The 12,020-nt window shown below is 33.7% G+C and overlaps 1 protein-coding gene across 1 annotated transcript in view; it reads right to left on the bottom strand.

Annotated features, from left to right (window-relative positions):
• The window catches only part of CCDC73 (coiled-coil domain containing 73), an 85,417-nt gene that overhangs the window by 6,995 nt on the left and 66,402 nt on the right, over positions 1 to 12,020 (bottom strand). Inside the window, exons 12-15 of the mRNA XM_090262956.1 lie at positions 8,644 to 8,754; positions 4,468 to 4,599; positions 2,464 to 2,650; positions 128 to 1,612 (exon numbers count right to left, since the gene is read on the bottom strand). Coding sequence (XP_090119082.1) covers positions 128 to 1,612; positions 2,464 to 2,650; positions 4,468 to 4,599; positions 8,644 to 8,754 — 1,915 coding nt within the window. The remainder of the gene's footprint in view (positions 1 to 127; positions 1,613 to 2,463; positions 2,651 to 4,467; positions 4,600 to 8,643; positions 8,755 to 12,020) is intronic.

Raw genomic sequence — 12,020 nt, 5'->3', positions numbered from 1 at the left:
AGTATTTGAGGATTAGGCAAAAAATAAATACTGATATATATGTTTTCATTTTAAACACTATCTGGAGAATTTTTAACAAAAATATGAACTAGGAATACATTTTAAAAGAAAACAAACCTTTTCTTACCTGGCCCAATATCCTTTCCGACATCTTCCACACTCACATTTTTACAAACTGCCATTGAAACAATCTTTTTGTTTTCTGATGGACCTACTGGTCTCTCCTTCAGCAACAAAGGAATGCTAGCAGTTGAAGTCCTCACTGTTTGACTTTCAGTTTGATTTACTTTTGACCAAGGACTGGGGTCTAAAAAATTCACATATACTGGCGTTTTCTCAGTTTTTTTATCTGACATTAAAAGATCAAAGGCTGACCTTCCACTTCTGTTTACTAAATCTCCAGATGGCTTTATATGAAATGAACAGGATTCTTCCAGCTGTCTTTCACTGTAAATTTTTCCTGAAATGATGTCATTTAATGACTCTGTTTTTTCAGTATCATTTAACAATGTATGCTGTCTTTCAATAACATCCACGAACAGGGAAGGGTCATTTTTTGTGGCTTCAGTTACCTGATTCCCATCAGCGTGACTCTCTTTATTGGAAAACTGTATTTCTGTGGAAGTTTTCGTATGAACAGCAGTTTTCATGTCTTTGGCCTGTGAAGCATGTATACTCTTATTGTTAACTTGAAGGTGGGAAATGTTCACCTTGTTTTCTAAATATTCCAAGCAGTTCTTAAATTGACTGTTTTGTGCATCATTCAGGGTTTTACATACAGCTCTTTTCCCAGGGCTTGAGTTGGATTTTGCCAATATAGGCGTGATAATAACATTTTTGTTTGAATTCTTAAGAAGTACTTCCAAATTATCACTGACCACAGCAGAGGAAATGGGGTGGTTGATTGCAGCGTCACAGGGAATAGTTAGTTCAGGTTTCTCCGTAGTATCGTTACAACCTTGCTGAACATCTGAAGTTTGTTTAAATAAAAATGTGCTGCACTCGTTTTTTTTATTTAACAATTGTATTTGTTCTATTTTACACTGTTTATCACTTAAGATAACATTACTGGAATCATGTACACTATATTTCTGACACTGATCAGGATTCTTTTTTACATCCAGAAATGAACCCAAATCTGTTTTGCTTTGGTCACTATTTGTAATTTCCTTCTCTGCAGCATTTTCTTGTGTCCCTGGAAGGAAGCCAAACTGTTGTTCAGAAACATCTTTTTTATGATTTGTACTGGGAGCCACCTCATTTAAGATACTGTTAAATGATGTTCTGTGATCTTCAGCCTCATGGTGAACATCTAATCCTTCAGTTCTTTCTAGGTGAATGTTCTCTTTTTCTGTGGATATGTCTGGCACTAAAAAAGAATTATTTGGAGATTTAAATTCTGTACATCCATTGTCTGTTTCCAAGCCCACCTTGTCTTTAAATTCTGTAGTAACTGCTTTTCTAAAGTCAGTAACATTCAAGGTTTGCCCTTGACCAGTTAATTCTTTTTCTATGCAGAGCGTTTTGCTTAGGGAGACTTCACTTTGATTTTTGTCTTGAGGTACAGTAGTATCAGTGTCATTCTTGGATATTTTTTCAATATGCTGTAAATCTGTCATGGTGAGAACACAGTAAATTTTTATATTAGACACTAAAAAAGCAAAAGTATTTTTGGTGTAAAATGGGACAAGTTGAGAGTCTAAGAAAATGGTTTTTATTTCTCTAGTCTGTTATTTCCCTTTGGGCATATAGTACATGTCAATATAAACACATGACTGATTAGGTAAAAATCAGTGTATCCTACCAGGTTATACTCTTTTATTACTACTTAGATCCAGGAATTGCTAGTTGTTTTCTTCAACATTATCATCACTATTTTTTATTCACTACCTTGTAAATATTTTAAAATTTTGGAACACTTGTGGCCAAATGTATAGAATATCTACTTCAGACATTAATTTTATTAATCTGGGTTCCAAAGATTTGAAAATTTCAGTCTAGTCACAATAATCTGGAATATAAAGTTCAGGGCCCTTGTAGGGCTTTTTTAGTCCAATTCTCTCTACAACATCTCCACCAAGTGGTAGTTCAGCCTAGTTTTGAACACCTTCAGACAATCAGTACTGTCTTGAAACAACTCTTTTTCAAGACAGACAAATTAGTAAATTATTTTAATGGTTACAGAAAGATCATTTGCATGAAGAAACATACTCTAGGCCTGGTCATCAAAAGGTTACTGTTAGCCCATAGGACATTCTCAGCAAAGCAGTGAAGGAAGAAATGCATTTTTCCCCAGAAAATATGGTCTGTAAAGAATAACTCAAAGAAAGCCTGTTTTAAGACATATACAAATAAAGTATTTCTCCAACTACACTACGAGATCTTCAAAGCAAAGTCTGTAATTGACATTCCCCTATGAGCTCAACATACAAAGTAGAAAATATCAACATAATCTTAGGTTACCTTCTATAATGATTTCTTCTATAAGTGGGCCTTCTTTCTTTTCCTCCTTTTGTCTATATTCAGCATCAAAATAAAAATTCACAGTATTTTCTTCCCTTGTGTCTTGCTCAGAATTGTATTTCTGTATCATGTTTTGTGATTTTCCCATTGTCGTTTTACTGTTTTCTGTATTTACTTCTGGAAAAGCCTAGTGTAAAATGGAAAAGATTTCTTTAATGTAAAAACAAATTATTAAAAAGTATAAAACATTTAAACAAATTGCACCAATAAAAGTGGAATCTGTGTTTCAATTCATCCACTCTGCAATTTCTATTTGAAAGTCAAGTGACTTTTTAACTAAATTTAATGTATTATTTGTAATAAGATCACTTTCAGTTCATTCTGTATTTTGGGCTGCCCAAAAATTTCATTTGGTTTTTTCCTTAAGATGGCTGTAGTAGCGCTTATTGTCTTTAACTTCATTTGAAACTGTTTTGTTAGATTGTATTGTTGAGAGCTGTTGTATCAGTGTGCACTTTATAAAAATCAAAATTGGTGAATTTTGTGTAGCCATTTTAATATTGAAGATGGAAGGAAATAAGCAACATTTTCTGCTTGTTATGCTTTATTACTTCAAGAAAGGTAAAAATGCAACTGAAACACAAAAGATTTGTGCAGGTATGGAGAAGTTGCTGTGACTGATCAACTGTGTCAAAGTGGTTTGCGAAGTTTCGTGCTGGACCATGTTCCACAGTCAGCTAGACCTGTTACAAGTTGATAGCATCAAATTGAGATATTAATTGAAAAGAATCAACATTACACCACATGAGAGATAGCTGACATACTCAAAATACCCAAAGCAATAATGTGTCTTTTATGGGAAAAAAAAAACCTGCATGAACTTTTTGGCCAACCCAATATATAATCTACCCTATTTAAACAAAATAAGAGACCTTTAGATATTTTCAAACATGCATTCCATGTTATTATACCACACATTATATTCAATATTAGAACCACTCCTTTATTAAAAGCAAGATAGCTGGGTCTGGCGTTTTATGTGTCTTTAAATTAGTGAGTCAGTTCATCCTTTTATTCCCTGTATACTAAGCACACGATACATGGAAGCACTGCACTAGGCTTTAAGATACAATGATGACCAAAAATACAGTCCTTATCCTCAAAAACTTACCAGTCCAATGGGGAAAATGGTAAAAAATAACCAGCAACTTTAACATACATAGGAATAAGGAGACACTCCAGGGAGAACAAATGGCATATTAAGGTACTTAAAGCAAGCAAGACTTTACTCCAAAGGACTGCTTGTAGCTTACCTCAGCTGGACCTTAGATGTTGAAAAATGGAGAGAAATTAAGGCTTGAGGTACACTAGGCCTAGGTCATTAAGGGCGTAAATAGAACTTGCTAAGGAATTCCAACTACCCGGAAGTCAATGAGAAGTCATTGAAGGGTTTTAGACAAGGTGATTAACATGAGCTGACTGATTAAAGACTTAACCATAAAACTAGAAGAAAGGTCATAAGCTATCTGATATCAGTATTATTTTTTTGGATATGTCCCCTGGAGCAAAGGAAACAAAAGCAAAAACAAACCAGTGGGACATCATCCAACTACAAAGCTGTACAGCAAAGGCAACCAACAAAACAAAACAAACCCCACCTGCTGAACAGGACAATATATTCACAAATGATATATGTAATAAGGCAGATAAGGCAGTGGTATCCAAAATCTATAAGCAACTCATGAAATTCAATTAACAAAAAAAATAGCTGGATCAAAAAACAGGCGGAGGACATCAGATATTTCTCCAGAGAAGATAGATAAGTGGCCAACAGACAAAGATGCTGAACATCGCTGATCATCAGGAAAATGCAAATCAAATACGAACTAGTCAGAATGGTTATTATCAAGTCAACAAATAATGTGTTGGCAAGGAAGTGGAGAAAAAGGAACCTTTGTCCTAATTTCTTTAACAGGTTGTACCCCCAACATATTTGAATTTTACCTGGAACTTATTGTCGTCCTCGAACTTCTGATCACATACTTCATTGCAATGTTCTTGTAAATTAATATGAGTTTCTTTAAGTGAAGATACCTCATTTTTAATCTTATTAATTTCTCCATTAAGTTCTTCAACCTAATATAAAATGTAATCAAAATGAGTACATATATAAATGGGTTTTGTGTGAAAATATTAACACAAATTTTGGGAAACAGTAAAAAACAAAAACAATTCCAAAGTACTAATATTAAGAGCTACCAGTTTTTGAATTGTGTAGTTCAAAATATTAGTAATTTCATATTCATAAAAATCCTATGAGGTATTCTCAATCCTCAATTCACAGGTGAGAAATGTGAGGCTCCCAGACATTAAGTAACTTGCCCAAGATCAGGTGGCTATAAAGTCGAAATCTGGATTCAAATCCAAAGCTAAATCTAGGGGTTGTGTTCTTAACTACTACATTAAGCCACCTCTTGTTACAAATCAAAATTTATTTTTAATCATAAAAATTCTATAAATGTTATACCTTCATTGCTTTTTTAAAGTTTTATTTTCTTGTTGCATATTTGATACACATTTTAACTCAACTAGATGAAGAGTACTGATCACTAAGTAGTACAGTAGAAACAGATTCTTCAGCCTAATATTAACATCTGTAGACAGGGCTTTCACTGGATATAAAATTTCATAATTTTTTCTTGGGGACGGCATTCCTTCATGGGGACCTCAAATATAAGGTACAGTTTCAAACTACCAAACATTCCACAAATGCATGTAATACTTGTTACAGAGCCTAACAGACATGAGGTCACCTCTTACTTTCCCTTCTTTTTATCTATTTTTAAACATCTCTCAATCTGCCTCTGCAAGGGGAGAGCCTCAGCTCTCCCTGCATCCTTGGCCCCACCCTCTCCCGTCTCCCTCAGTGTCAGCCCCAGCAATGACCTCTCCCGCCCAGTCTCCATCTCCCCTGCTATACCAGGGTGTCCTCCTCAGCCCACAAATACGCTCTTCTCACAACCCTAATTTTTTTCTTGACTCAATTCTCCTGTCTCTCAATTCTCAAAGTCCATACTTGCTACTTTCAAATTCTAACCTCCCATCATTCCTCAACAACCTGACTCCTACCCTGATTGCTCTACAGATATTTTTTTGGTCAGCTATCACCTACAAATTGGCAAAAAATATTTTTCTTCAAGTTACTGTTTTAATCATGTAACAGTTCTATAGCATGACATGTTAACTGCTTGTTCTTGAAACGGCCTCTTTTCTTCACTTTCATCCTCCCACTTTTCCCACTGTTCTGATCAGGCCTCTCTTGCCCTCCTGCACGCGCATGCACCCCTGCTCAAAAAAATGGTGGCATTCCCCAAGGCTCTTCCTGGTTTAGCCTTCTTCAAGATCTCCCCTCCTTCCACAGATGATCTTATAATACCTATACCTTCAACTTTCACCTTTATGGTAATAACTCTTAAATCTGTATCTCATCTCCCAACCTGTCTCCCAAGACTAAGTTCATATTTTGAAATGCATGGTATGCATTTTAGGCTAGGTGTTCTGCAGGCACTGTGAGTGCAGTAGTTCCCAAATTAAATTCATTATCTTCGTCCACCAAGTCTGCTTCTGTCACAGTCCCTACGTCAGTTAGTGACACTATCCTGCTAGTTATACTAATCTCAGAGACATATTTGACACCTTTCCTCTTCTACAGCTCATTATATGTAAAATGTCATTAACCCTACCATTTCTACTTCCAAAATGCTCCCTCCTTCTCTCTTCTCACTACTATTGCCCGAATCACACCCTCATGGGCTCATGGTTAGATTATTTGCAATACTCTTGCTGGTCTCTTTCCATAAAACCATCCTCCATACTGTTGCAGGAGTTATTTTTCTAAAATGCAGATCTATGTAACTTCTCTGCTTTAAAATTCTCAATGGTTTTTCCCATTATTTATAAAATAAAATTCAACTTCCTTAGTAAGGAAGGTGCTCTTGATCTACATTCCAAAGTCACGTTCCAGATCAGACTCTCACCCTTGAAGATGCATTTTCATGCCTCCATGATTTTTCCCTTCCTCAAATGGAATAGGAAGGATAAGGAATGTGCACCTAAGGCCTGGTGAAACCCTATTCATCTTTCAAGGCCAAACTCGATTGTCATCTTTTCTCTAAAACTTTCTCCAACCTACCTAAATGACATGATTTATTTTGTGCTTTCATAGTAATCTGTTAATACTGCTAAAAGCACTACACACTACTGTAGTTAATTTCGTAGTTACCAGTCCCTTTGAGAGTGTAAGCTCTTTATTAATTTATTTGTATTTTAGTCATTGAAAATCCAGTACCTAGTTAGAACAGTGCCTAAACATAATAGGTGCTCAACAAATGCTGTGAACTCAAACCCTTTTGTGACCTGCCCCCTTTCCCTTAATAATTTCTGAACATCCTCACTTATTCTTTGTCTGTACATACCAACTATATATAAAACTAGTCAAATGAAAACAGATGCACATTAACACTGTTCTTTATATTTCAATGACTTTTAAATTATCTAACAATATTCACTATGTTTTATTTGTACAGTATTTTTAAATAACAGTTTATATGATTCCATCTCATTTTTGTATCTTTTGGTTTTTTTTAACCCATCTTGATCTAATCTCAGTAGCAATACACTCAAGAATAGTGAAAAAATTTACATAGAAATATAATTTAAAGAGTAGAGCTGACCTTCCATTCAAGAAAACTTATTAGAACCAAAGCAGCTTTTAAAAATTTATCTATTTGCTGTTTAGTACTAAAGAATATGGAAGTGAAATGATCATAGAAGCTAAAAAGCCTAAAACAAAACCAATTTTATGCACATTTAAAGACTGAGGCCTCACCAGTGAACCTGATCATTGATTTTTTCTTAATTTAATTGACTTATTCTTGATGGAGAGGCATGGTGGTGGTCTCATCAGGGAAAATAAATGTTTAATTTTCTTAACTCAGCTAATTTTTTTCTTAGCATACATGGTTGGCATATTTTTTTATATTCTATTTTCACTTTATACTTTTTCTTTATCCTGACAGAACCATTTGCATGGTCTTTTAAACATTAGGAATGTTCCCAAATGTGGGACATAATGTGGATTAGCAGAAGCTAAAATGAATATTACTATGCTTAATGATAAACTTCACCAGTATAGAGATTATTAAGATTTTTTAGTATTCTGATACAAGTAATTACAAAATATTTTTTGAGATTTAGGGAAAGCTTATCAAATTAACCAGTGAAGATTTCATCTCTCAAATACAAGAGAACATGTTAGCTGCAAGAAATTGAAAAATCAAGTTACTTATATAATTTATATCAAAATCATTTACAGAAAATTTTTATCAAGTTGGTACTTTGAAATACAGTATATTAGTATAAAATATATTAGTATCATATTAGAATAATATAGCATACAGTAATTAGTATAACAGTCTAAAACATAATCTTATATTCCCAAAATACAGATTTCATATAGTCATAGTGACTTTCTATTGTATTAATTTTTCTAAAAGAATTGAAAGGTAAAAAAAATAGATATTAAAATGGAATAATCAGCTTTGGGGTTTGCCAATTTTTAAAGTGAACCTTTATATTTCACTTTCATTAACATCATTTTACACTTTTACTATCTACTTCACTAAAATTAAAATTTAGTATCAAACATGATTTAAGAAAATAGCCATGTTTATAACATCAATTCTTATGATAAAATGTCAACACTATAGAACTCAACTACTGTACACATGTTCTAACCATGGCTTTAATACATCTCAAAAAAACTGAGGAAAGCTAAATAGATCAGATAACAATAATACCTATATAATTCTTTATTTTACTACAATACTATCAATGGTTTTATGAAAAGGTAAATTAATTTTTCTTTGTAACATATGGGAAGTCATTCAAATTATACGCATATACATGCACATGGTTTTTCATGCATAAAAGCATTGTAGAAAATTTTATTCAATTTAGCTTTTAAAAAGCACTCATTTCTTGGAAATATAAGTGCACAAGAAAAATTTGTCTGACTTTATTCCTATATTATTTTTGCAGCATTTCATTTGCACTCAATAGTTATTTTAATGTCTACAACTAGACCAAACATATTAATATTTTAATATTTAATAAACTTACATGCTTTTTCCAAGTTCTTAGTGCTTTCTCATGTTCATTTTGAATATTAAGGAACTTTTCTTCATATTCTTTTACCTTCTTCCTTTGCAGCTCATTATCTCCTTCAAGGGTCTGCAATAAAATTAATTATCCAAAAAATAATCAATTCCACATTAATGAATTTTGATGTGTTTTATGTTGCTTAGACCTTTGTTTCTAACATGCTGAAAGTGCCATACAGATCAGTGATAATGTGCTATCTCAACAATAATTTTCATAAATTAACAGAAAGGTGCTTATAGTTTAGTTAACAGGAAATAGGGGGAGGTTATGAAAAAGAAATGGCTATAAAAGGATATAAAAAATATTGCCATTATTCAGTTTCACTGCATAAGTTTTAATGTACTGAAAAAGTAATATAAAGTACAGCGCTGAAAAATATGAAATGTAGCATAACCCAGCATAACTCTACCAAAAACTTTTAACTACCACAGAGCATTTTCTCCATATCTGTTTATTTTAGAAATTAACTGGCTTAAAAAAACCTTAAATAAAATTTCACTTTTTAATTTCAAATTAACACTTTTTAGTAGAACTTCAATATTTACTGTTGTAGTGGACGGTGAAAGCTGAAGTTGCAAAAGAAAGGCCAACTTGCTTGGCTGGGATTAGTTATTTGCAAGGTCTTGACTGATTGTCTACATTTGCTGATGGGTCAGGTATTTGCAAGATCTTGCCTGACTGAATAGGTCTGCAACATGTAGCCTTTTGATAACGAAAGCTGTAGCCGTGGGGGCTGGAAACAAAGCAGGAGCATGGAACATCCTGACAGATTAGAGCAGGAGCTACTTGCAAAATATCTGAGAACACTCCGCCTACAGCTTTCTCGTGAGTTTCTCATCAGTTTTGTTTCTTAGAAGGTTCACTTGTTAGTTTTACCTCCGGACTGCTGATGTCAGTAGCTGATGTAACAGAACATTATAAATAATAATGGGGCAATGGACCACCTGAGCCCTGCTTTGCATTACTCTTGTGTCAGTGTTTTTCTTTTAATCTCCAGGTTGCCCCCCTCTCTAGTACCTTAGGTTTCGACATCGAGCTTCACAGGTCACAGCATACTATATTAATTTGTTACTTCATAAATTAGCATAATATAAATACCATCAACCTCTCTCCCCCAAAACAACCTGTAAAGAGTAAAACCACTACTAAGTGTTTTCTAAGACATGGGTTTTAAAGCTAATAACATTAGTGTCACCAATATTATTAGGTTTCTCTAATGTCTGCTGATAATCCAAGTGAACCTCTGTAAGAAGACAAACAGAACTCTAGCAACATGTCTAATACATCTGGAATTCTTAAGTTCATTTGTTCATCATTAAAGCTATGTACTTTCAGGGTAAACATTTCAAGCCACACAAAGGAAAGAAAAGGTAAAGTTTTCCTCTATTGATTATCCAGTTCTCCTCCCCAGAGGTAACCACTTTAGCAGTTTCTTGTGTATCCTTCCAGGAATTATCTATAAGCATAAAGAATATTTTTAAATACAAATGAGACAATACCACATATATTGTGTTGTTCTGCTGTCTGTTTTTTAAAAATGAATAATATGTTTTGCTCACTTCCCATATCATCCTATATAGATCAATCTCATTTTAAAGGCTTCATAGTGTTCCATCTATAAAAGAGTTCTCAATTATATCTAAAATGTCAATATGCAGACATAATTATACAAAATTATGGAAACGTAATAAAAAGCATTACTACAGTTTTAACATGAAAATTCTCTAGCTCACAGAGCTGTGCACTTTGAGAGCACTCAATAAACACCTATTTTGGTCACCTCTACTTTAGAATAATGTAAATATTTTTATAGAAGTTTTATTTTCCTAATTTATAGGTATACTTCATACTAATACGGTAATTTCTAAATGTTTACAGTGGTGTATATTTAATAGGTGCTTAGTACTTCAACATTCTAATAAATACTGTTTTATAGTATCTATATTGCTAAAACTATTTTAGGATACACAAATCAAGGTTTAGATTATGAGAGAATATACCACAGTCTATCTTAGTAATAATAAATGATCAAGAGCATTATATTCCTAAAGCACTATATTAGATATGTCAATCATTTCCTGTTCCTATCCGTAGACCCATCTTAAAAAACCATGTGTCTATCAGGTATTCTCTCAGTTTCCATTTTTTTGGAGAAATTCCAACCTTCCATTACAATTTGGACCTCTTGTTCTTTCAGTCTGCTACAGAGATCAGGTTATTTCTGAGGATATCCTTCTATTTCCTGTGGTGAGTCTCCTGTTTCCTACATCCAATGGTTTCTTCTTTCCTGGTTTATTCCATTGTCTTGGTAAAGCCAACTTTCTATTACTTCATGATAAAGGAGTCATTTTTGAAACCCTGCATATCTGAAAAATACCTTTATTTGACCAGTACTTTCACTTGCTGAATATGGTTCAATTCTGCTTTGGAAATCAAGGTCCCCAACCTCTGAAGGCCTGGTCCTATTATCTTACACCTTCCAGTGTTGCCAGTGAGAAGTCTTAAACCATTAAGTTGCCACTCTCATTCTGAATCCTTAGTATGTGACCAACGTTTTTCCCTACAGTTTTAGAACCTTCTTAGTATGAAATTTCACAATGATATTCATTAGTGTTGGGCAAAACAAACTCAAATTGTTAGGCTCTGGGTTATATTCTTATATTATTTCTTTGGTCATTTCCTCTTCTTCCATTTTCTCTGTTCTCTCTAAAACTCACCAGACCTCTTAAACTTAGACCCTAGTTTCGTTTCTCTATTTCCCATCTTTTTGTCTTTTGGTTCCACTTAGTAGACTATCTCAATATTATCTTCCCACCTTTCCACTGTACATTTCTCTTTTCTTCTATGAATGTTTCTTTTTATAGACTCCTAATTCTTGTTTTGTGGATTAAAAAATATATTTCTCTTATATGAATGTATTTTCTTAGTTTCGCCAAGTGTTTTTCATCACCCTGTTTGTCTGTTTTTCACATTGGAGATTTTCTTCAAATGTCCAATGATCCTTAACTGCCTGTTCATATTTAAGGATGAAGTATTAAAAAGCTGCTTGAAAGTTTTGGCAAATGGTGGGCTTCACTACAGGTTGATCTGGCTATTTCACTAGGAAAGCTTAACTGCAGCAGCAATAGTCTTTTCTCATGAGCAGGTTAGTTCCCCCAGAAAGGAATCTTCTACTCTCCTGCCTGAAGTTATAAGGCTAGCTGCCCTCTAAATGGGGAAACTGGGCTGGAATGTCACGAATTCACTATTTACTCTTTCTACCCTGTTTTCAATATGATACTATCAGTAGTATGCTAATAAATTGGCACTCAAAAAAAAAACAAAACAAAACCTGT

Source organism: Furipterus horrens, unplaced genomic scaffold (assembly GCF_987537825.1).
Source record: "Furipterus horrens unplaced genomic scaffold, mFurHor1.1.pri manual_scaffold_2, whole genome shotgun sequence".
NCBI classification, from domain to species: Eukaryota; Metazoa; Chordata; class Mammalia; order Chiroptera; family Furipteridae; genus Furipterus; species Furipterus horrens.
The sequence above is the reverse complement of the archived record's forward strand: the minus strand, read 5'-3'. Positions and strand labels throughout refer to the sequence as shown.